This window comes from Tauraco erythrolophus, chromosome 5, assembly GCF_009769465.1.
Source record: "Tauraco erythrolophus isolate bTauEry1 chromosome 5, bTauEry1.pri, whole genome shotgun sequence".
NCBI classification, from domain to species: Eukaryota; Metazoa; Chordata; class Aves; order Musophagiformes; family Musophagidae; genus Tauraco; species Tauraco erythrolophus.
The window spans coordinates 27,781,108-27,807,003 of NC_141469.1; the positions used below are offsets into that span (position 1 = coordinate 27,781,108).

A 25,896-nucleotide genomic window follows, 5' to 3' on the forward strand; every position below is an offset into this window, starting at 1 on the left:
CACCGTCACCCATAGGTGCCCAAAATGCCTCAGGTGGACCTCCCTCCTGGTGTGATCATAGAATCATAGAATCATAGAATGGTTTGAGTTGGAAGAGTCTTTAAAGATCATCTAGTTCCAACTCCCCTGTCACAGGCAGGGACACCTGCCACAGGCAGGGGCACTTGCCACTAGATCAGGTTGCTAAAAGCCTCATCTAACCTGGCCTTGAACACTTCCAGGGATAGGACATCCACAACTTCTCTGGGCAACCTCTTTGAGTTCCTTACCACCCTCACAGTGAAGAATTTCTTCCTTAAATCCCATTTAAGTCTACCCTCTTTCAGTTTAAAGCCATTGCCCCTTGTCCTACCACTACCCGCCCTTGCAAAAAGTCCTTCTCCAGCTTTCTCTTAGGCCCACTTTAGGTACTGGAAGACTGCTAGAAGGTTTCCCTGGAGCCTTCTGTTCTCCAGGCTGAACAACCCCAACTCTCAGCCTGTCTTCATAGGAGAGGTGCTCCAGCCCTCGGATAATCTTCATGGCTCTCCTCTGAACCCACTCCAGCAGGTCCATCTCCTTCTTATGTTAGGAACCCCAGAGCTGAACACAGTACTACAGGTGGGGTTTCACGAGAGCAGAGTAGAGGGGCAGAATCACCTCCCTGGACCTGCTGGCCATGCTTCTTTTGATGCAGCCTGGCTGGCTTTCTGGGCGGCAAGCACACATTGATGCATTGCTATAAGAGGATGCTCTGAGCTGAGTGCTCCTGCAGTAGAGGTCATGTTGTTACTGGAGAAGGAAAAAGCTTCACATCCAGGCACTGCAAAGGTGTAAGGCCACCAGTACCACCTGTGTTGCAGAAGGAGACCCAGAGCACTCCCTGGAGCCCTCATGGAGACCTTGTAGGTGGCCATATCACAGTGGCAATTTGAGGTGGGATCTGCTGGAGAGGTGGGAGTTTCACATTGTGATGAATACTGTTTCTCATAGCACTACAGAGCACAGACTTGAGACCTCACTACTGCTCTGTGGTAGTGGTATAGACAACTGGAGTGGTAAGGGACAAAATGGTGTGTTGTTGATAGAGGTGGGTAAGTGCTCTTAATCTGAAAAAAAAATAAAACCAGCTTTTCAATTCAATAATGCTTTCTCCAGCCATAGCTTTGCATTCAGTGTCCCTTGAGGGCTCACGTGACCCCAGACCTGCTTGCTTTCCTGATTTCATATGGATGCTGAAAGGCAAATTAGTGGCCCTAATTTCACTACTTGTGCTCTGTGTGACTGATCACATAAGTCTTCCCCCACCTCCTAGGTTTAATTAGCTGTAATTTTGATTTATACCATTATTTATGTAGAAGGTACAATGGATCAGCTCCTCCTAGGGAACAACAACCTGTAAACATAAACAAAGAGGCTTTTGTCAGCTATTAATGGAAACATTGATTAATCTCCCATTGCTTTGGTAGCCTGCCGAAAAACTCATAAAGCAGCAAACTAAATTGTTCATTAAACTGGCCAGGCTGTAAGTGCCAGGATGTGGATGCCAAATGTATGTTGAGTGTGTTTCAGCTGCATGGTGCCTCTGGGAGGAAAGGCAAACTCTTGTTATCGTACTGCTGCACTGCAGGAGACCTTCTTAACATCTTCCCTTTCCTTTCCTTTCCTTTGCAGATGATGCCAGCTCAGGAAAGGATAGCCAGGTACCTGAAGGCTCCAATGGGGAATATGAAGATCATTCTGGGAAGCAATGGGGTAAGGAGCAGAGTGTATTATTGATTTTCCTAGGTTCTTGCTGTAGTGCTGTTCACACAGCATATTTATTTCTCAGTTGCTGAAGGAAAGGAAAGGCAGAGCGACCGGAGTGAGTTCTCCCTACAGATGGTCAAATAATAAACAGAGTGTCGGCTGAACATGTCAGTGTGAATGGATCCCATCCAAGGGTTCTTCTGTGAAATGCAGCCCGTGGTCCGCTCTAGGGCCCCCTGCCATATAGCCCAGCATGATTCTCCCTTGCATTTGTTTTTCTGGGCAGTGACTTTCTTTCGCATGTGCAGCTATTACAGCTTTCATAGACTCTCTGTAAAAGGCATGTTGACTTTTACAGCAGTATTTCCAAAAGCCTTCAGTGCCAACGTAGCACTGCTCCCACTGAGGGCAAATGGGAGGTCTGACTTCCCTTCAGGAGAATTAGCATTAGGCCAAAGCTGAGTATTTTTTAATATTACCCTCTCTTGTAGACTTGCATGAACTTCTCTAAGCTCTGGACTGTTCAAGCATAGGATTTTGATGCTGTTGCAGAGCTGTAAGGAACTGCCAAAATCTCACTTGGTACAGGTTCTGAATCGCCGCGAGACTTGCAGGTCCAAAGTTTGATCCAAGCACTCCTTGAAGGACAATAAGCTGTCAGGCTGATGCCAAACAGCTTTTGGCCATTACTGACAGGAGTGAGATGTGAGTTTATGACCTTGAGGGATGAAACACAGCATTTCCATTTTGTTCTTGCAGTACGTCCCTCCTTTTAATTTTGTAATACAGAGGTGGCTTTGTACCACATTCGTGGCTGGGGAGTAACTTCATAGCAATGGTAGGGGTGGAACCTGTCAAGCTTTTGCTGCATGAGCCCCACTACTTGAGCTGAGGCCAGTTTTCTTCAAGAGCTGGCAAACAAGGGATGTGGTGTGCTGTGGGGTAGTCCACACCACACCTGGAGAAGGCAGTGCCATAATAACTTTGAATTACAGATTCATCTGAGACTGAGCTTGCTCTGGAGGAGGAAGGTAACCTCCACTCATGCTGGAAAAGGATGACAACATTTTAGAACTAGAGAAAGGATGGCTTAGATAAACTCCAGGTGAAAAGTCCTTCAAGAGGGATCAGCAGCTAGCAAGAAAAGCTGACATCTCTCTACTCTTCATTACCTTGGTGGAGATAGGAGCAGACATTGAATGCCAGGGCAGATGTGCTCCTGGTAGAGCTGGTGGATGATGAGTCAATACAACAATAATATTATGAAAACAGGTGTAAGCACTACTGAAATTATTGGGCATTGACAATCTCATATCAGATTGTGTTTTATTCTGTGCTGCCCTGGCCCAGTCCTTCTTTGTGTTGCAGAGTGTTCCTTCATCTCTGCTTCTTCCCCTTTCCCTCCCTTCTATCTCCTTTCTCCAAGCAGGAAAATGGCTGGGGCAAGCCACACACCCACCCAAGCCCTTTCCATCCAGCAGTGTTTACCAGCAAAGTGCTGGTGCAAACTGGTGTGCAGGAAGGGTCAGTGTGTGTCTGCAGGTCTCTGGACGATAACGGGTGAAGGAGCAGTTTGTGTTTGCAGAGTCCTGGGCCCTAGAGAAGTGGGAAAGGAGAAGTATGGTAAAAAAAAGATTCACTTTTCTTGCCAGCTACCATCATGGAGTGGTACTGCTGGGGAGAAGTCCTGCCCCCATCAAAAGCAGGGAGCTGAAGTGGGGAAAGATCGATACCCTCCCTCCACATCTTCCCACAATTGACTCAGCTCTTATCCAAAAGACTTGAAAGTATTTCAATACTTAGTCATGATCATGACACTTTTTTGTGTAAGTATCACAAAAGATCGAAGCGGTACTGACCATCACTATGTGGAGGTAGTTGTGGCAGATTGCAGCAGATGACATGTTTCAGCTAACCACCTCGCTTGGTGTGAGCAACGTGACAGGAGCCTCTGGGGCAAATCTAGGTATCTTGAAGTGTCCCGCAGGAAGAGGAGACAGCCCAATTCCTTGTTAGCTTGAATAAACCTTCATGGTAAAGAGCGTTTCAGCAAGGAACCTGTACACAACACTGTCTCTTTGTGCCCATCCACTTGTGTTTTCCCTCGCTCTTGAGCGTGGCGTCAGTTATACCGTACAAATGTGCGGCTGATGTTTATGAAGAGAACGCCGAGTGATGCGGAGGAAAACAAGCATGTGAAGTATAAATAACACAGAGGCACTTTGTAATGGCCTTCACTGGCACTCCAACAAGCAAACTTCTGTAACCAGCACAGATCTGGGGACAGACGTTTCCTAGCACAGACTCAAAAGGCACTTTTTCTGCCTCTCTGTCACACTGCTGCTTCTCCCTCTTTCTCCTTTGTGCTTGCTGGGTCTCTTTTTCTCTCTTATGTGTGTGTCTCTGTCTCTCCTTTTTTGTTAACTGGCTTTTCTAAACTTGTCCGATTCAGGCTTTTGTCAAGGGAACATTCAGGACTCTGTAAATGGGATCTGGTTTCAGCATATTGAACACAGCCTGGAGTAGCTTTTGAGACCACGTAATCACTTAACCTTTTTTAAACAGAAAAAGAAAGACAGAAAGAGCCTAAGAAGTTTAGCTTTACCTGTATGAAGAGTGAATGCAAAACTCCAGATAGATTCTTAGGAGTCACAGTGGGAGGAAAAACAGGAATATAGGCTTGCTTTTTTTGGGGGGAAAGAGATTTTGTGGTTTGCAATGCCCTTACTGAGCAGGGACACCAAATCCTTCTGAAATATTGCTGCAGAAGCTGGGAAGAGGTGAGGGAAGACGAGAGCTTAGCCTCAGTCACTGAACTCTTCACTCTGCATGGGCAGTGTCACTGTCCTGTCTACAACCTGCTCTTTGATACATTAATCCCAGCTCAAGAATACCATCCAGCAAGGATCTACTCCTACCTGGGCCTGTCCTGGTCTCGGATTAAATTACTTTTGTATTAGAGGACAACAGTTTAGACTCATTTTGCAGCTAGTTCCGAACCTCTCCATGCACCTTGCAGACCTTCACTGGGTTTCCACAATGACAGCCCATCTCAGCATGTCTCTCTTGGCTCAGACTTAAACTTTGGCATGTCATTGCTCACAACGTGCAGCTCTGATGGGGTTAATTGTCTCTCTGGGAGGGTGATTGGTTTTGCTGGAAGGGGGCCTCCTCTTGCAGCAGACCCCCAAGGGAATACCCAGCAATTTACCCACCATGACCTGGGGAGTGGGTTAGTATGTCACACTTGCTGCTCAGCTGTCACAGCAAGGACTTTCAGTGCTGGAGTTGCTCTGGTTCATTAGATTACACATGAAAGCCTCTGTACGGAGAGTAAAGCATTTCTGAGCAAGAGTTTGAAATAACATGAAATGGCTGGGACCCAAAATGACAGCCAACGGGGCAAGGGAAGGCTGCAGAGACAGATGGTTTCCCCTACAGAAAAGGACACTGAAGAGTGGGGTGTGCCACAGGGTGTCTTCTTCCGAGAGGGTGGGATGTTGGGCAAGGCTGCAGTGGGGTGAGAACTAAGGGATATGTTTACAGACCTCGAAGGGAAATAGCTGTGGTTCCCCAGTGCTTGGAGAGAAAAAGCTGCAGACCAGCCTTCTCCATGCAACAAAGCTCATAGAGCTGTTGGAGCGGGTCCAGAGGAGGGCCACAAAAATGATCTGAGGGCTGGAGCATATCTCCTATGAAGACAGGCTGAGACAGTTGAGGTTGTTCAGTCTGGAGAAGAGAAGGCTCCGGGGAGATCTTATAGCAGTCTTCCAGTATCTAAAGGGGGCCTACAGGAAAGCTGGAGAGGGACTTTTTACAAGGGCATGTAATGATAGGACAAGGGGCAATGGCTTTAAACTGAAAGAGTGGAGATTTCAATTAGATACAAGGAAGAAGAAATTCTTCCCTCTGAGAGTGGTGAGGCACTGGAACAGGTTGCCCGGAGAAGTTGTGGATGTCCTATCCCTGGAAGTGTTCAAGGCCAGGTTGGATGAGGCTTTGAGCACTCTGATCTAGTGGCAGGTGTCCCTGCCCATGGTAGAGTGGTTGGAACTAGATGATCTTTAAGATCCCTTCCAACCCAAACCATCCTATGATTCTATGATAATGGACATCCCAGAGCTGCTGGCCCCCAGCCCTGGGCAGCAGGACTGGCTCTGTAGTAGGGAGTCCCACTGTGCTACCCTGTAACAAACTTCCCTGATACCCGAAGCACAACCTTCTCCACTTGCTTTGGTGTGTTATGTGCTACTGAGGTTGTGGCTCTCCAGTTGCCAGTGGTGAAGGCCAGTAGCTGATGACTATAATTTACTGCAATATCAGTAAAGCTACGAGGGTGTAAAGGTGCCACCTCTTTTCCTTCTGGAATTCTAACATAATCTGAACTAAAGTTAGGTGCAGTCGAGTGTGTAAGTTTCAGATTTTGCCAGGTTGAGGACCTTGCATTTCTCTAGGGGTCTTGTTATTGCTGTTAGAAATATTGATGATTTCACAAGGTGACTATCTTAACCCATGATTCTGTCCACCAGCAGCTACTGCTTCAGCTTCCCCATTTTTGGGATGTATTGTACCTTCTAATAACAAACTCAAGGGTTTTTGTTTGGTCTTTCCATTTGCTTCCTTGGGCCTTTCAACATGAATGCTTCATAAATTAACATTGAATGAATTGCATACATTTCAGTTCAGATCTATGCACAAAAGTCTGTCACGCTTCTAAGACTTTGCTACACATTGAAGAGATGTTGACTCTTCTAAAGTGCCATTAAAGGCAGTGAGAATCAAGGGGCAAAACATCTTCAGAAATGGAGCTTCAAGTGACCAGCAAAAGATTGAGAAAATGGTCAGCCTGACGGGAATCTTGAGTTTTTTTCCATAGGTCTTGGCTAAGGGCTTGCATTTGTGGCATGGAGTATGGTAACAATTATAGTGTGATTATGGGGCCGCATTTTGCCTTCAGCAACAATAACGTGATTTTTGGTATTATTTTATGAGCTGGTCTGACGCAGTTGCCTTACAGACACTGAGAATTTCCAGGGTTGTGCTGTGCTGAAGGCTAAGGCGGTGGCCATAGCAGTCCAGTAGACATTCAAATGCATCAGGCTGGATAGTGCCTCCTTTTTAAGGAAATCAGTTTGAGCTGATATGAGAGATAGCGACACACTGGTATGTATAGGGCTGCTGGGTGCCTCTCAAACAAATTTGGCCGTAACACTTGACAGCAGTATCTTCCTTTGCGTGTCCTTTGCTCACCACAGTCAATTTTTCATGCCTTTTGCAGCCCGACCCAGGTTCACGCAGCCTGCCAAGATGAGACGGAGAGTGATCGCCCGTCCTGTCGGCAGCTCCATCCGCCTGAAGTGCGTGGCCAGCGGGAACCCGCGGCCTGACATCACGTGGCTGAAGGATAATAAACCCCTCACGCCGCAAGAGATTGGAGAGAACAAGAAGAAGAAGTGGACACTGAACCTGAAGAACCTGAAGCCAGAGGATAGTGGGAAATACACCTGTCGAGTGTTTAACAAAGTTGGAGAAATCAACGCAACATACAAAGTTGAAGTAATCCGTAAGTGCAGCACCTGGGGTGGAAAGAGCTTTGAGAAGGGGGCTGGCTGAGTAGAGAGAGCACGATGGGAAGTACGCAGTGCCGATAGATGGACTCAGAAATCAGCAGAGAGAAAACACTTTTGAAGCTCTAGGATAATCCTAACACCTGGGCAAGACAGAGTAGTGATAGTACAATTTAGTAGCTGAAATGAGGAGAGATAGTTGGGAGACTGTCATCTCTAAGAGTACCTGCATGGTGTAATTTCACCATTGCCCAGTTGAATCTTCTACTACCAAAAGAGTCAATTCAAGGACTGAGAACTGACTTGAGAAAGCCCTTTCATGTACCTTAGAGCAGGGGTGGAAATATTTAAGATGGCCTTGATTACTCTTTCAGATTGGTAATGGGGTGAAACCAATCAATTGAGGATTTAGTCTAGATAACTGTAATAGGAGGCCCACTTCATCAGAGAAGTGTCCTGAGGGAATTAGCAGAAATCTTATGATTAGAGCGATTGGACAGACAAGGCTTTAGGGCCAGATTTTAATAAAACATTTGGACAGCTGAAGGTTCAGGTGGTTACAAATGAGATCCTGAAAAAAAAAGAAAATCTCACTCGGATCCTGTCTGTATCTTTAGACGCTGACATAGCTTTAAAGATTCAGCCCGTAGAAGATGAGCTGTGGGAAGATTACCCTGCGTTGTGGTAGGGTAAATTGCTCTTCTTGCTGTCTAGCTGTTCTGATTCTTGGTCTCTAATCTCCTGTTTCCCCTATTATTACTGAAAACAAGTATACTCAAATCCTACTCAAGTCTACCGGAGAAGAGCTCGTATTCTTAAACCATTGTGCTTTGTCTATGACATCATCATAAGTTGTCACGGAAATGACTGCAGAGCAGCCAACTCAAGAAAGTGGAGAAGCTGAGCTGAGTGGAGGGAAGATTGAATAGCCTTCATTAATGAGGAGCAGGGGCATGGAGGGCTATTTCCAGCCACATGGAAAACGTGTTGTTTGTCAGTCTGTGCATACATTTTAGCATGAGAAAGTTGATCCCAGTGTGAAAGATTGTTCTTAAAGGTAAAGATCTGTTCTCTGATAAGTCCTTTCTCTAGAATCACAGGAATTAAAAGCACATGTGGGGAGCTCTGTTGGGCTCCGAAGGCACAAACCTGCTGGACATCTGGGATTGATAAAGATGCAGCTGTGTGGAGACAGTAAAAACATGTGTTTACACTAAAACAAGGAGCAGAGACAGGGAAATGAATCAAGCCCCATCCTAATGGCAGCTGTGGCATTTTCACTTCATCAAAACCAGACAGCACCAGGAACAAACCCCTTTCTGTGTCCCTGTTTATCTTGGTTTTTATCAACTTAAAGATGTATGTAATCTTTGTTTTCATTAGATTTTGCTGGCTAGGAGTGAAAACAGTAACCAAAGCTGGAACCAGAGTCAAGGAGATAAGGGCATTAAGCAGTTTTCAGACATCTTTCTATTTTTAACATCATTCTGTGGAGCATTACAGGTTTTATTCAATTTCGTCCTTTCTTTCCCCCCCTGAGCCTCCACTCCTAAGTCCTGCTTATCTGAGTCTCAGTCTCCCCAGCTGTGATTCCTGCTCACAGTCCCAAGGCGAAGCCTATAGAGACCACTGTGGTATTTTTGTATCTCAAGCACATCTTTAGAGCCCTCATTATTGACAGTATCCTGAGTTTCTGAAAGAGGGTCCATTGTTCCTTCCTCTCACCCAAAAGCCAGTGCTGGTGGGAGCTGTTTTGTTACATGCTCAATCCAATAGTATTCACCATCAAAAGCAATTGACGATTGCCAGCAGTTACCACCCACTGTGATACCATAATTTCTCACTATGCCTGGGATAGAGGTTTGCAGTGTCTCCTTGTCTGGAAACTGTGACTGATTTCTCTGATGCTAGCACTAAAAAAAATCCTAACACTACTCGGAATGAGGGATATGTTTCTCCTTTGACTTTATGTGGTGTTGACACAACAGCTTACGATCGTGCTGGAAAGGATGGTCTTGTGAACCTCTTGTGTTTGATTTCTTTCCCTACAATCTTCTTTCCTCCATCAGCTGAGACTTGGGGCAAAAAAAACTTTGTGAGAAAGGAAAGATTTTCTTATTGGCTGAAGGAGCAAAAGCCTTCTGAGCTCTTCCTCCACAAAAAATTTGCTCCATAGTGACTGTGGGGACGATTAGACTGAAGAAAGAAATAATAAAAGCAGGGAGTTGAGGGTGAAGTGAAGATATTCCTCACTGGCAGTGCCTGTGGTCTCAGCTCCCCCAGCAGTGAATGACATGGCATGGGATAGCATCAAGTAGAGTTTGGTCCCCATGGGCAGCTGCTGGGCTCAGCAACAGAGATGACAGATATCTCCTGAAGGACTCTCAGACAGAATATAAGACAATATTCCCAGCTTGTCATTATCCATGAAAGAAGGAGCCTTTTCCCATCTGATTTTGTCTGTCCTTAGGGAACGTTTAGGAAGACCAAAAGGAGAAGGAATATGTCTTACCCTGCCCCTCACAGTCCCCAAACTGGGGGTAGCCACAGTGGTCCTGGTGTGGACTCTCAATAGATATGTACTTGTAAATAATCTTGTAAAAAAACCCCAAAGTTGTGTCTGAGAATACACCAGGTTCTGTCATATTCACCTGTAAATCACATGCTACCAGACATGGTGGTAAAAGACCCAGCATCACAGAATCAGAGTGATTGAGGTTGGAAGGGATCTCTGGAAGGTCATCTGGTCCAACCTGCCCTGCTCAAGCAGGGTCACCTAGATGCAGTTGCCCAGGACCATGTCCAGATTGATTTTGAATATCATCAAGGATGGAGAAGCCACAGCCTACCTGTGCAACCTGCACAGTTAGAAAGTGTTTCCTGACATTCAGAGGGACCCTCCTGTGTTTCAGTTTGTGCCCATTGCCTCTGGTCCTGTCACTGGGCACCACAGAAAAGAGCCTGCTTCCATCCTCTTTGCACCCTCCCTTCAAATATTTATAAACATTGATAAGACATCATCAGAGTCAATATCAAGTGAACATTTACAGTTAAATAATCCACTTTCTTTTGTGTTCAGACCTGCACTATTGCCCAAATTTAATCCTGAAATGACTTTTGGCCTTTTTGGCTAGTATCAGGCTGTTTATCTTCACTGGTCAAGACTCAAGAAAGATCACTGCAGCCTCTGACCCTGTAGGTCAAGGTACATCATTAAGACCCCATTATTCTGGGATATGATCCCTGAGACATGGGGATAAATGGGAGTATAAGGAAAGATGGCCCTTTTTGGCATCTCATAGCTGCAGTGTACGACAAGGGAATGGGGAAATTCAGCAATGGAGACTGGACTCACAATACTTGCCAAGGAGCAGAAAGGCCAGGTCTGACTTGTGTGGTGCCGAGTAACACCACCACAAACCAGGTACCCAAATATAAATGCTTCATGAGTGACCTGAGAGAGCAGAAACACAGCAAAGGCAGGAAAACCTTCTATAGGAGATTCTTGAGACCCTGTTTGCTTGGCAGTTTGGAGGCTTGTTCAGTATGCAGAAATGAGAGATGAAGAAAATCTTCCAAAATAGAAGGGCTAAGAGGAAGAGCAAACTTTTCTCCAGGTCTGATGCAGACAGAGTTAAGTAATTCCTTGTTAGAAACAGGAAGATTCACGCTGAGAATGAGAAAAGATTTGCTAAGCCTCTGACAATGGAGGGTTGTCTGGAGAGACTGGAGAGCATCTACCATTAGAGGCTTTGACAAAGGCTGGACAAATTTTTATCTGGAGAGGTTTGCAGAAATTTCAGCCTGCCTTGGGGTAGGGAGTTGGACTAGACATTTTTTTTTGCATCCTTCCTATGCCTTTTTCTTATGTTTCTGCAATCACAAGTTATTGAGATTGGCAAACACCTTTTTCCATGGAGCTCCATGTGTTTTTGTGCAGAGAGAACGAGGTCCAAGCCCATCCTGACAGGAACGCACCCTGTCAACACGACAGTAGACTACGGTGGGACCACGTCCTTCCAGTGCAAAGTCCGCAGCGATGTCAAACCTGTCATCCAGTGGCTGAAGAGAGTGGAGTACGGCACAGAGAGCAAGTACAACTCAACCATCGACGTTGGGGGACAGAAGTTCGTTGTGCTGCCCACAGGGGAGGTCTGGTCCCGTCCTGACGGTTCTTACCTGAACAAACTGATGATTACTCGAGCCAAGGAAGAGGACGCAGGGATGTACATTTGCCTAGGGGCGAACACCATGGGCTACAGCTTTCGCAGTGCTTTCCTCACAGTCCTGCCAGGTGAGTTATACCCTTTTTTCCCCATCTGAACCCACAGTCTGCATCATGGTATTTATTAACACAACTGCTGATGTCCAGCAGGCTCCCTGGCCCTCTGTGATGCTGTGCTGATGTAGTCTAGCTCGGTTCTGATAAGGAGTGAGGGACTAAATCTGCCCTGATTTAAACCAGCCCCAGCCGAATTCTTCTTGATCATGGTTCCTTTTCTCCCTTCATGGGGGATAATGATTTCAGCAAGGTGAAATAAAATGAATGATCTGAAAGAGGAGCAGGGAAATGGTACTGCAGTTGCAGACACTGCCTCACTTCAGCAATAGCCTGTGGGAGGTGAGAGGGGAACTGAATAGCAGCACGGTTTGCAACCCCGTTCCCTTACATTTCTTCTTTCTCTTGCTCTTACTTACATTGCTGTTACTGGCAAAAGGAAACAATGATACAGGCCCATAAAATGAGAGAAGAATAAAAACCGCCCCAGTCACAAGGAAAGGAAAAGAACAAGTGTGAAAGAGAGAATGATTGATTAGTTAAATTCTTACCCAATGATCCCCTGGGGACCCTTGTATCAAACTCACAGCTGTTTGCTTCTCTCCCCAGACCTCAGAGCTGGTGGCCATGTCCAGCTGAGGCTGTCTCGAGTCTGATTCAGGCACACTGTCTTCACTTTGTCTCCTCTCCTTTGCCTCCTGACCATGAAGTTCTGCCCTGATAAATATTTTTTATTGAAAAGGGCATTTCTTTCTGCTTCATCTTCCCATGTGAATCTAGCTTCTAGATCCTCCAGTTTTATGTCAAAAATCAGTCTTACAGCTTTTTCTTCTCTTTACCACCACAAGGCCAACACAGCTAAAAGAATGCAGGAGCTGGAGCCAGTATCAGAATATTTTAGCTGTCAGGTCTAATGGGATGTCTTCAGTCAAGACATTAGTGAGAGACAGAGATCATTAACTCTCCCATGCTGTTAAGACTGCTTTGCTGTGTAGGTAGAGAGGAAAATGCTCATGACTCCTGTAACTACAGTAGCATGGCTTCTTCTGCTCACTGCCAGAGCTGTGCGTCTCAGCAGCCATCAAGAGTCACTAGCTTGGATTTAGACATTGACAGTAGGTTGCCAAGTAAGAGAATGCTCTTGGCATCTTCTTCTGCATCACTTAGATTTAGGACTAAACTCCAACTAGAAAGCCAGTCAATCCCAAGAAGGCTGCGTGGGTGGGATGTAACTCAATGTCTCTGGGAGTTTCTGAACTATGAGAGTCTGATGCAGCTACCACTGAAATCAGTGGGAGACTTTCCATTGATTTAAATGGGACTATAATGAGGCCTCATACCAGAACCAGAGCCTGCAGGCCTGTTGTTATTGGCAATGACGGAGGAGGAGAACCCATCTTGCCCTCAGAGGCAAAGATGTGGTTGCAAGGCCATGAGTTAGAAAAACAACATTTCGCTTGTAAATCTACCAGATTTGACATACACAGCTCCAAAGAACAGCATGGATGAATATCAAAACACTGTCATTTCAGCCCAGCAGAGGATTTCTGCCAACCAACACGAAGATTGTTGGTTTTATGGTCAGCTGATGGGTCAGTTCCCTGATCATGTCTTGCTTTGAGCAGAGGGCTGGACCAGATGACCTCCAGACTCCCTTTCCAGTCTAAATTATTCTGTAATTTCCAGTGTTGGTGAATCAAAGTTTTGTCTATTGAGGTCGACCATATAGATCCTTCCAACTTCAAAGAGACCACATGGCATATATTTAATATTTCAAACTAGCCGTAGAATTATTTGTCAAGGAGAGAAAAAGACATTAGTGTCTTAAAGAAGTTTGGTTTGAAAGTTCAGTGATAGATGCTTGAATATAACATACTGGCCCACTTGGATAGCCTGCGGTTTTCAGAGTTTCTTGAGTGTCTCCCTGCAAGCTGAATTCTGTACCTAGGTATTTTTCAGCAATTTGGAAATCCCAGCTGGTAGCTATCTAGATGAGCATTTTGATAGCTAGGATGCTACCCCAGGAGTCTTTTTGGGTCTATAAATCGAGAGATCAAGCTGAGAAAATGGAGTGGTTACCTAGGGATGTACAAGCTGCCAACAGCAGAGAGGCGAAGGGAGAGGTAGGTGTGAAAGATGCTGTCTGAAGCATCTTATCTCCTCCAGTAACTGAATTGGCTGCCCTTGGGAAAGTCAACAGCAGCTCCAAAGACGCTGGTGGAGTTACAGCCCATTTGGCATAGAGAACTGGGCACACACTTTAATGCCGTGTGAACTTTAAGTTCTCCATGGCTCAGGCACCAAGAAGGGGACACCAGCAGATCTGCATTTTGACATCCTTCAGCCTTCCTGCCAGCTACAGAAGAAATTCAAGGCAACTCCTCCAAAACACCACATTTGTGCTGCCTGCCATGGTGGAACATTGCTGAGTAGCTTCAGTATGACTAGAAAGGGATACTAAAGAGTGTCTAAAGCCCATGCAGACACAACTACACCTGGCAGAGGCAAGTGGGCAACGTGCCGTTGCTCTGCGCAACCCAATCCTGCCTCCTACCTCCTCTGACATGGAGGTGTTACTGACACGTCCCATGTTGTGTCCTCCAATCTGGGCAGCAAAGCCCAGTCTGTTGCAGAGTGAAGGTGTTAGGAAACTCTCGAGCTGGCTCTAGTGCGTCCATTAAAGCTTGGACAAGAAAGTTAAAAAATCCCCCAAAGTCTCTCCTCCCAACCCCTAAACCAGAGAAAATGAGTTGCTTGTCCTTCCAGGAGCACTGAAAAGCAACGCAGTTACCAAACACCGTGTGCTGGCTTGATTTCTCCCGTGTTACTTGGTCTGGCAGGGTTGCCAGACAGCCTGTACAAAAGCCAACCCAAGTGTGACATCTGTTTTAAATTCCCTTTGCCTGCATTTAATTAACTCTTTCTGTCTCTCTCCTGCCACGATGTCCAGATCCCAAGCCTCCGAGCGCACCTGTGCCCCCCTCCTCAGCCAGCAGCCTTCCCTGGCCTGTCATCATCGGCATCCCCGCCGGAGCCGTCTTCATCTTCGGAACGATCCTCTTGTGGCTTTGCCAGACCAAGAAGAAACCCTGCTCCCCACCAGCTGCTGCCCCCGTGCACCGGCCGCAGCCCCGGGACAGAATCTGTGTCTCTCAGGTCCCCGACAAAGACTGCATCTCCTCCATAAACTATGAGGAATATGTCGCCCAGCAGCAGCATTTACTGTCTCAAGGGCCGGCGCTCGCCCCGGCCATGGCATCTAAAATGTACCCAAAGATTTACACGGACATCCACACCCACACCCACTCGCACGTGGAAGGCAAAGTCCATCAGCACCAGCACATTCAGTATCAGTGCTAAGAGGGTGGCCGTGTACAGTGGCTCGTTTGGGCTTTTCCTCGTGGTACCTCAGAAGAGACTGCTCCAAGTCAGCTCACACTGCCAGCAATAGGCAAAGCAGACAGAAAAGATTATATATATATATATAATTTTAAATATATATATACATATATATAATTGTATATGCGTGTGTGTATGTGTGTATATATATGTGTATATATCTATATCTATCTATATAAATATATATATAATAGAGAAAGACAGAGAGAGAAAAGAGGTTTGTTTGTTTTTTTTTTTAATTATTACAATCAGGATGTAGCCAAGGAATAATGAAGGAACTCCAAATCTCAGCAGAGAGGCAGCCATCTCCAGCAGCAGAACCTTCCTGGATTTTTCAATCAAAGTGGCAAGAAGTAAGACAGGACACGGGGACGTGAAACACCACCTCCTTCCTTCTGTTGCTAAAAGGAGCAAGAAGATCAAGAGGCAACTGTGGTGCTTTTCTGGACGGGCACCACTGTTCCTGGGCCTGCTGCGCATCACTTGTTTCGGTGGGAAGCCCCCAAACCTGTCCTGCTCTGAGTGACGCAGGCTCTGAAGTACCTGAGGTTTAGTGCCAAAGCACCAGGAGACATAACCATTCACCTCTTCCAGGGGAAAAAAATAACACGAGAAGGTCTGGAAAAATTAATTTCTATTCACAAAGTGAAATGCTAAATGCTTCCCAAGCACGGTCATTTGGTCTGGAACACTAACGAGGCTGGTTGGTTCGATTTCTGCAAGTCAAAGACATCGTGTTTCCCATGGAGGGTTCTGCAGATCAAACCTCAAGTGCTCCACTCCCTTGGTCCTAGGACTCAGTGCCACTGCCAGGAAAAAGGAAGGAAGGAAAGAGGAACGTTGTACAGAATACCTTTATATTTATATTTAAGAAATAATAATAATTAATAATAATAATAATTGAACTGCTGATGTTGAAGAAAGCAAAACACGCTGTCCGTCTCTGATGGCTCACAGTGACAAGCTACTGGATTTTCTACATCAATGCAAAATACATGAAAACATTTGAAAAAAGAGTAAGAAACACAAAGAATGAAATAATAATCTTGTTGGAAAAAATGCATTTGAGAAATATTTACCTAGGTTGTGTGTGGTTGTCCCCTCCCCTCAGATAACATTTTGGAAGTGACACAACTACAGTGCAGTTCAAACAGCAGTAAGAAGAGAAAATAAATAAGGACCATATTAAATACCTATATGGACTGGAAATGAATCCAATTGCAAATGTAAAACCTTTGTAATTCTATATAGAGTTTAAACAGAAGTCATGTATATTTAATTTATTTTGTTAAACAAGAAAAAAATGTATGATATTTTCCTTGAAACAGGCATTTCTATACATATTTTTGATCAAAGAAAATAAAGATTTTTTTTTCAGGTTCTATAGATGCCATGCTCAGAATACACTCGATGTAGAATGTGGCCAGCTGTACTTCTCCTAACCCTGAGGTCATCTATCTCTAAGCCTTTCTACACTAGCCATGTGTAATCTCCTAACATCATCTCAGGTACTGCTGGTGCCATCCTTTCCATCAGAAACGAGCCTTTTCCACTGCTTATGTTCTGGCTGTGAGGGTCTGCAGGGGCCAGATCAGTTCTCATGGACTCCTTGTCATCTGCAGTAGCAAAGGTCTCTGCTCGCAGGGAAATCTGTTTTATTGTGCTTTTTCTTTTTTGAGGGAAAGGAGGTTCCATTTCTTTTTCAAGCACAAATCTGTAGTAGGTTTTCTTTTTACGAGAAAATTTTGCAAATGAAAACATAATAATTTGTGAGCCTGTAAAATGAACTCTGGCCTCGGGGTGCTTGGGAGGGGAAAATATGAAATGTAGGTGAAACACTTCATTTGTAAACGCGGCTGCTGAAGGAGCCGGCGGAGGGCGAGTTGGGTGCCTTAAGACGAGCACACGGGGAGCTGCTCCCCTCCAAGAGGGCTCACACCTTCGTCCTGCTGCGTGCCAAGGACAGGCACCCAATCCTTCAGCGGCCAAAATTTTCATTAGAGAAGGCAGGTTCAGCAGTGCTGCAACTGTTTGCCGTTAGCTTGGGTTTCACCTAAAGTTTGCTGGGAAAAAAAAAAAAGAAAATTTGAAACATGCCAATTTTTAAGTTTGAAATAACTTCCCTCTCAATCCCGTTCCATGAAAGAGATCCTCAACAAACCAGCTGCTCCGTTTAAAAGTGCAACACTTCAACACTTCATTTAACCTGAAACAAAACAGTGCTTTAGGCTTTGCTTTTCTCTGAACGTTTCTGAAGGTATTTGCTCTGGGTTGACCTGCAGTGTTTTTTCTGTTGCCTCGTTTGAGTCACCAGCAAAACAAACAGTTCCCTGTTTGCTCAGCCGTAGTGCTGTGGGATGAGGCCCCGATTCGGTGAAGCACGTAAGCTCCCGCTTTCCTTCACCAATACATGCTGCTCCAAAAAGTCGCTTTTTTGCCTTATCCACCTGGATCAGTGGCTTCTTCCCTACTCACTGTGCCAGCACTGGCTGGAGCCATCTGATGACTCTGTGGAAGAAGAAGAAGAGGAGGAGGAGGAGGAGGAGAAAGGGGAGGACAAGGTGGAGGAGAAAGTAGAGGAGGGAGACCTTCCTGGTCACATGGAGTTTACCAGCTGGCACTGTTGCAATACAGCACTGCATATTTTCCTGTATGCTGTAGTGGGAAATCCGTATTATAACCTCTACAGGAAGACCATCCCTCATGATGGTCTTCCTGTAAAGGTTATAATAAAGCAGTCCGTTGCTTTTTTTTTTTTCAGCAGGAGGGTTCAGTTACGTTTTGTTAACACAAATTTATGAAGTCAATAAAAGCTGAATTCAGATCATGGGTATCTTTGTGTGCATCCTCTGAGCTTCAGGGAGACTTAAATATGAGCACTGAGGGGTTGGTTTGGATATAAGGCACGATTTAGGCAGGAGTTCTTAACAGCTGTAGTTTATTGAGTGATTTCATTTAAAAAAAAAAAAAAAAACAAACTAAAAAGCCTTTATACACCAAATGCATCACCTTTATTGTAAGAAGGCAGTAAGTGGATGTTTCCATGAGAGGTACATAGGGCTGTATCTCATATCTCATGCCTATGGGAAGCTACTTACTGCACCATAGTGCAGATGGAGCTACCGCACGTCAGGAGCACTGGGGACACGGCAGAGGGCGGGGTGCACCTGTAAACCCATGGAACTTCTCTGCTCTCTGGGCCAGTGGTGCAGTGAGAGGACCCTTCTAACACATGCTGTGATAGCGGTACTGATACCAGCTTCAAACGTGGAGGTGAACGCTGGTTTTTATATGGTTGAGCTCTAAGCAAACCCTAAGAGACTGTCCTATGGCACTTTTTTTTTCAAATGGCAGCTACATTGCTGACTCTCAGAAAGAGGGTTAGTGGGTTAAAAGAATCAATTCCGCATTTCCCATACAGCACAAGCTCCCATGCTGAGCGTAACGCTCTCCACTGGTGCCTTCTATCCTTTGTGATCTAGTGTTGTATCATGCAGTCAAAAACTTTACATATTGCCAGATATGCAGAAGGAGTGGCTTCTTCCTGCCCTGTAAAGCTCCTGCCTTTAGACACAAATATCTACTGATGCTGACAAAGAGATTTGCAAAGGGAAACACCAACCAGCATGGACGATGCAATGGCCAAGCGCAGCTGCAACTCTCAGCCACAGTGCTGAGAAGGCAGCTCTGGTTTTGGATGTGACATGTTAAGATGTTATATGGGTCTTGATTTGCAAAAAGCTTGGGATGTTCATCCTGCCTTGGGTATCAGCTCCCTCTTGAGCATCTCCTGTTGGGCACCCAAATTGATGTGGATTTCCCTCCAGAACAATAGCATCATACACTCTATTTAAGAGGGGCTGTATGTATTGTCTGGGCCTTGCACTGCCTTGCTGTGCCTGGATGGGCTTTGCAGTTTTGAGGAGTTATTTTGCCTCCACGGGGTACCTGTAAGTTCTCTTAAGAGTCACTCCGTCCCATGCTCTACTTCATGCCGTTTATTTTCAGGGCTTGATTGTGCCTTGCATGTACTGCAAAGTCTTCCTTACTCTGAATAAATTCAGCCACGTCCTGCTCGTGTTTAAATTCGTTTTTTATCAGTGGGACAAGATTTGGACTCATCGTCACTCATGAATAGAGGATGTTTGTTTAAAAAAGAAAACCATTGCCTTGCAATTAGCTACTGACCCTATTTTGAACGCAGAAGTTTTTTATGTTAGGTATAAGTGTACATATACATGCAGGCATATCAATGTACGTGCCAGGCTGTGATACAAAAGGCAGTTGTACTTTTAAAGCTGTGAGGCTTCAAAAATCAAGGGAATTTAAGGCTTAAAACTCAGCATCTTTGTTTATTTTCTTTGAATTGCAGATCAATCATGGCCTTACGTGCCAGTTTGTGTGTGCCATTTTTAAACTTTGTATGGTCAATCTCTGTATGGTCGGCCCCTTTCAAACTAAAAAGTTTTATCAGACATTTGAAATAAAAGGTGTCACGTGATTTTCGATCAATGGCAAATACGGTGACTGAACACGTCCAAACGAGACAGCACGGCAGAGCGTGTGCACGGCTGCGGCGGTGTAATAAAAGTCATTGAAGAAAAGACAGGAATAAAAGCCTGAAATTCTGTTGGTAGACGACTGAGTTCTGTATACTGTTTTAAAAGAAAGTATGGCCGTGTGTGTGTGTGTGCATGTGTGTGTGAGGGTGCACACGTGTGTGTGTTTGCACACAGGGATACGTGCTGGCAAGACAAAGCAGACAATATTGCAAAATCACCTTTGCACCACAGCTCGGTCTGATATTTTGTGTAGGTGCTGTGGATCTAGCAGAGGCATTAGATTTTGAATGGTTTGGAAAAGGTTTCTGGGTTTTAGTGAAAAGGGACTTTTTTTTCCTCTCTTCACCTCTAGAGCCAAAAGTCATAGTTACACCAGGAGTCAAACTACCATTAGCAAGATGAAATTTTGGGGTCCTTGGAGCTGATGGCCAAACTCCAGTGCCTGGAGCGGAGCAGAGATTTCAGGGTTAAGCCCAGCACCTCCACCCCTTCGAGGCGAATGTGTGAGTGTCCCACTACTCATTCCAGAGGCAGCAAATGTCAGAGCTATGACACTTTTAAGAAAAGTTGGCCCTAACTCAAAACTTCATTTTGACCTGACCTGGACCTTGGACCCAAAGAGCCCTGTGCAGAAATTGCACACTTGGGGTGGGAAAGAGGAAATATTTCTCTGTCAGTTCCATTTCTGTGGCTGTCTGAAACTCTTCAGAGGTTTGAAATACTGGAGTAAAGCCCCAGGGGAGATGTAGCAGTGAGCAAAAGCTGGGAGGTGTTCAAAGGTTAATGGGGAATTTGTCATGGCTTTGCTATGTGGGCATCACCTCTGCCTACATGGAGTATGCTGGCTGTGGCCAGAACTCCAAATGCCCCAAAACCGATGATCGTTCCACATATATCACCCATTCCAGCTCTTGCAGATGCCGGTGGGAAAAAATCCCTGCAGTGTCCATTGGGAAATCAACTGGACGCATGGAGTCATTGCAAGGCTTTTACGTCTTTGTTCTGGCTGGTCCATTGGCAGAGAAAGATGTGGTGGGAGTTAATGGCCAGAGTTTGAAGCCAAAAGCATTTAAATGGGAAATTCACACATTTTGGAAGGAGCTACCAAAAAGAGGTAGACAATGAATCTCTCAAAAGCTTCAAAACAAGACTAGGTGCTTTGTGAACAGGGTGTTTCTGTTGGATGCAAGATTTTGGGAATGTGATTAGGATAGAGGGGTGCATGTAGTCCAGATGAAGTCATTTGGTGGTCCCTCCTGGCTCTAAAGAAGTGCAGCCAGGCTTCAGAGAACAGGAGATGCGAGCGCAGGTCCCCTGCACCTGGCTGCGCTGCAGCTGCAGACGCGCACCACAGCCCTTTCGGCAACATTTGGCCCATGGCAGCCTGGCTCTGCACACCCAGCTCTGCTGGCCTCCAGGCCCTAAGGATGCGAGCTCAGCACTTTCCAGCTTATTACTACAAGAATGGGGTTATTTATATAAACGGGAGCTGTGCATCGACATTTACGGCATCTGCAAGAAACCCCTGGTGTAAACAGCAGCATGGCCCTGTGCGTACACACCCCCCTGCCCCCGGATCTATGCTATCAGTATTTTAGAAAATCTTCCTGGATTCGCTGCAGGTAGTGTCATGAAGGATTTACATGTAAATTTGAATGTAAACACACGCGGTTAATGGCCTGCTCAGTTGATTAAACTCGTTACTTGTGTAAGTATCTTCAATCCCTTTTTGCCATGCGTGGGAGCCAGCCAGAATCATGCCCTCCCCTTGCCCTGGAGTGAGGGACACAGGTCTCCCTGGCACACTCATTTGGTCACGAGTGGTTGTATGTCGGATTGTGCGGTTTGGCCAAAGTGACCCTATAGGTCTCCTATGCTCATGGCATCCTGATGGACATTAGACCCACAGGGAGGGCATCCGTGTGTGTTCCTCTGCTTGTGGATTGACATTACGAGGGGGAAAGGGGCACAGTCACAAAAACACCTAGCTTTATGGAATGGGTTTCACCTATAGATCGCAGCAAGGATTTCACAGAGGAAGAAACAAGGCATGAAGGTAATGGCCAAATCAAGGCCAGGGTCTGTCATTCAAACGTGCTGAGATGCACTCAGGCCTTCTGCCAGGTCAGTTCTGCATTGTGGACCAGCCGGAAAATACCAATAATTAGGAAACTGTAGGTATTTCAGGCCTTCTCTTGACCTTATCTTACCAGTGAAACATTTCTTGGGCCAAGATTCCAAGCTTTTAAAAGTTTGCTACCAATGCCAAAAAGAACCCCACCACAAATATGGATTACTGCAGTTGAAAATAGGAAGTAAGGGCTGATATAACCATACCTAAAATACAGGTGTTGCATTGACTATTAACTGGCACATACATATTGTCCTTGTGAAGAGCAGAGTCTGAAGGACAGAGGATGCCCATTTTACATTTTGTGTTTAGCTCAGGCACCTTCGTGTGTTTTTTCACCCACTTCAGGTCTCTGAGATTAATACGCGATGCTATGACCTTTATTTGTCCTTATTTTACCTTTTACCCTTTTTCTTTCTTTTCTCCTTTCCCTTCTGCCAATCTATTGTAATTAGGATTTAACATATCCCACAATATACGTGGATATCAGCAAAGCAATAAATATTCTTTTTTTTTTGTCCCATTTTCGCTAACCAAACTCAGTCTGAAGTGCTATTTCTATGCAAGCTGATCTGTGCTTTAGTGAGAGGAGTGAGCAATAAATAATACTTTAGACCAGACTTCAAAATGCCTTTTTTTTCCCTTTGATCTGAGTAATTAAAGAGTCAAGCTGCTGTTCCTGAGCATTTTCCGATGGAATTACATGAGTTACGCAGCTCTTCATTTGTATGTCATTAAGCATTATGTTTTATTGCTGCTGTTCAAACAATTAGTACCTAAATATGCCCCATATTCTCATAAAGAGGCAGTAGCAGCGTTAATGTTAATGCCCCGGTTAAGAGTTTGTTTCCATCCAGAGTCCACCATCGTGCTTGAATGTCATGTAATATCAATCAGATCTTTACTGATGCCCTTCTAAAGTCGTTCTCTTCTGCAATCATTTAGCTGTGCAGCGAAGTGAGGATAAGTCGAACAATAAAGTTAAGTAAAAATGACATTTCCCTTAACACAGGAATTTTTGTTAAGTTCATTGCAAGTTTTGGTTATAAAAAGGCCAGTGCTTCACGGTGATCAGTCATTTTGACATTTTTATGGTGTTTTTATTACCCCTGGCTCATTTCCATACTAAAGGGAACATTTGTAACAATACTTGCTCGCTCTGTTATGATTAGGATTGTGCTTTTGCCGCGCTTTGTTCGGCTGTTACTGCGCTCGGTAATGCTCTTGGCACACCTTCTCCCAGACCCTGCGGTGTGTTTATTCAAAACGAAGGAAAAAGAAGTGTCTACTAAAACAATAAACTACTACTGCTTGCATTAACATGGCCATAACTACCTTATTCTGCAGACAATCAGTTAGCAAAGCTGTTAGGTAAACTTGCTCCTTCACTGTCGAAAAAATAAATATTCATGAAGCTTATAGCCACGTTTTCCTGTGCTTTATTATTGGGTCTAAAATGGTGAAGCATTTTAAAGCTGATTAATTAAGCAGAGAGATAAGGATGGAGGCCCAGATCCTGAAACCAGTGAGAGCTGGGTTCCAAAATGTTGCTGAGGACCTGGGTAAGGGTTTAAGGCAATTTTGCTTAGTTATTTCGATATTAATGCCATCAATACAGAAAACTGAAAATATTAATATTTTCACTGAGGCTGCCTAAGACAGGAGGCCAATGTGAGGAGTCATGAATGATAAGGAGGAGCAATTAAAAAAGAGAGGGAGAGGTGACCTGTCTTGGGAGGTTTCCAGGATAAAGTCACTCGGTGGATAAGGACTTGGGAGTGCTGGTGGATGAGAAGCTCAACATGAGCCAGCAGTGTGCGCTTGCAGCCCAGAAAGCCAACTGTATCCTGGGCTGCATCCAAAGAAGCGTGGCCAGCATGTCGAGGGAGGTGATTCTGCCCCTCTGCTCTGCTCTCGTGAGACCCCACCTGCAGTACTGCCTTCAGCTCTGGAGTCCCCAACACAAGAAGGACATGGAGCTGCTGGAGCAAGTCCGGAGGAGGGCCACTATGGCACCAATCATTCTTACCCAGCTGGACTGAGTTGAGATAATGGAACTAATTAATTACTAATCAACTCAAGGTACCTATCCTGCCTACAAGAGGCAGGCCATTTCCTCCTGGCTGTGGAGGATGCAACAGTGTCCTTGGTGCTGCAGCCCAGGCTGGTGAGTGACAACTGGTGACCCCGACGTGATACATCTGTGAGACCCTGGGAAGCCCCGACTCCCTTGCCGAGCCAGAGGAGCCTGAGCCAAAAGAGCCGGAGCTGGAGCCGGGAGCTCGAGCGAGAGTCCTTTGGAGAAGAAGGTAAAGCTGCAAGCCCCGACGTGGTATTTGCGGGAGGGAAGCGTGCTGGAGTTGGATGAATGGGCTGGGTCTCTGCTCACCATAAAGCCTTTGTGAAAACAAAAAATGGTAAAACAAAAAGGGGGAATTATGGCACCAATCATTCTTACCCAGCTGGACTGAGTTGAGATAATGGAACTAATTAATTACTAATCAACTCAAGGTACCTATCCTGCCTACAAGAGGCAGGCCATTTCCTCCTGGCTGCAGAGGATGCAACAGTGTCCTTGGTGCTGCAGCCCAGGCTGGTGAGCAACAGGCCACAAAGATAATATGAGGGCTGGAGCATCTCTCCTATGAAGACAGGCTGGGAGAGTTGGAGTTGTTCAGCCTGGAGAAGAGAAGGCTCCAGGGACACCTTCTAGCAGCCTTCTAGTACCTAAAGGGGGCCTACAAGAAAGCTGGAGAGGGACTTTTTACAAGGGCGTGTAGTGACAAGACAAGGGGCAATGGATTTAAACTGAAAGAGGGGAGATTTTGATTAAATCTAAAGAAGAAAGTCTTCACTCTGAGGGTGGTGAAGCACTGGAACAGGTTGCCCAGAGAAGTTGTGGTTGCCTCATCCCTGGAAGTGTTCAAGGCCAGATTGGATGAAGCCTTGAGCAACCTGGTCTAGTGGAAAGTGTCCCTGGCCAGGACAGGGGGGTTGGAACTAGATGATCTTGAAGGTCTCTTGCAACCTGAATCATTTTATGATTCTATAAGTTAGCAAAGTTAGGGACAGAGTAACCATGGGCTTCCTTAAATAGGAAAGAGAAACTGCTACTTCCTGAAGGTGGTTTGGTTTCTGGATTGAGAGAAAGGCATCTCAATGGCTTTTACTCTTCCACTGAAGCCAACAGCATAAGGTAAATTTGTCATCCAGGTGCCATGAAACAAAAAGATGAACCTGGCTTTGGCACTGAAAGACAACATTGGAAAGTTACAAAAGTATGTAGCAAATTGGTGAAGTATCCATCTACGTTAAATTTGCCCAAATCCAGTAGAGATCTCAGCAAATAATTGTGACTTTCCTTATGCTGCTGTGTCTCTGCAGCATCCCTCTGATAGTGAGAGGCTGATGTTCTCCTGAGCTCTCCCTGCCCATAGGAATAGGAAACAAAACAAGGGAATGAGAGGGGAGAGACATGCAGGGTGGGATTGCCTGCTGGTACAAGCTCCAGCTTTCATCGCAGGGCTCCAGTTGCTGTTTGCCAGCCCTGGCCCCACGCTGCCCGGGGAACACAAGCTGCCCTCTGTCATGGTTGAATAAGAGCGAAGAGCTCCCCTGCTTGACATCAGAAGAGGTGCATTTTGATGTTTATCTGAAACTCTTTTCCAAACGTGTGAGCACAATAGAGGCTGCGTGTAAGGACAGGTTCAACCCCATCACACAGAGAAGTGATAAAACGCTTTTCTCTCATTTTGGTGTCTGAAGGCCTAATACTCACATATGCCAGAAAAGATTTGTAAAGGGCCATAAAGTCATCACAACTCTGTTTGCACTTGCTTTTTGGTTCCTTGACAGTGCTGCTGGGGCCTCTGTGCAAACACAACTCTGCGGTCAGCATTTAAAGTCCCAGTCCCTGTGGCATTTAATCTGATTTACCATCCTTGCTAGAACCGGCACCTACAAACCAAAAGGCAGAAAACCACATGGGCAAAACTAGATCAAAAGGGCATTTAAAAATGACCTACCTGTCAAATAATTTTAGGAGAAAAGATAATATACATTGTGTAGGTAAATGACTGAGCGTCTCTCCCCATTTCCAGCGTGTTTGCACTCCAGACACCTTTGCCCACTTATTCTCGCTACAGCCCTGTGAATTATAGCAATAATTACTCTCACTGTAAAGAAGAGACATGGAAATACAGAGAAACTTTTTTTTTAAAAAAAGCAGGA

The 25,896-nt window shown here is 45.4% G+C and overlaps 1 protein-coding gene across 3 annotated transcripts in view; it reads left to right on the forward strand.

Annotated features, from left to right (window-relative positions):
* FGFRL1 (fibroblast growth factor receptor like 1) overlaps nt 1–14,934 on the forward strand; it is a 183,313-nt gene extending 168,379 nt beyond the window's left edge. For 2 of the 3 annotated variants that reach the window (XM_086612289.1, XM_086612292.1), the window contains exons 4-7: nt 1,654–1,734; nt 7,007–7,291; nt 11,236–11,589; nt 14,525–14,934. In XM_086612289.1, the coding sequence (XP_086468415.1) occupies nt 1,654–1,734; nt 7,007–7,291; nt 11,236–11,589; nt 14,525–14,934 (1,130 nt within the window). Of the gene's footprint in view, nt 1–1,653; nt 1,747–7,006; nt 7,292–11,235; nt 11,590–14,524 lie in introns of all 3 variants that reach the window. The other variant, XM_086612290.1, reaches the window with a different exon arrangement.
* The last annotated feature ends 10,962 nt before the right edge of the window (nt 14,935–25,896 follow it).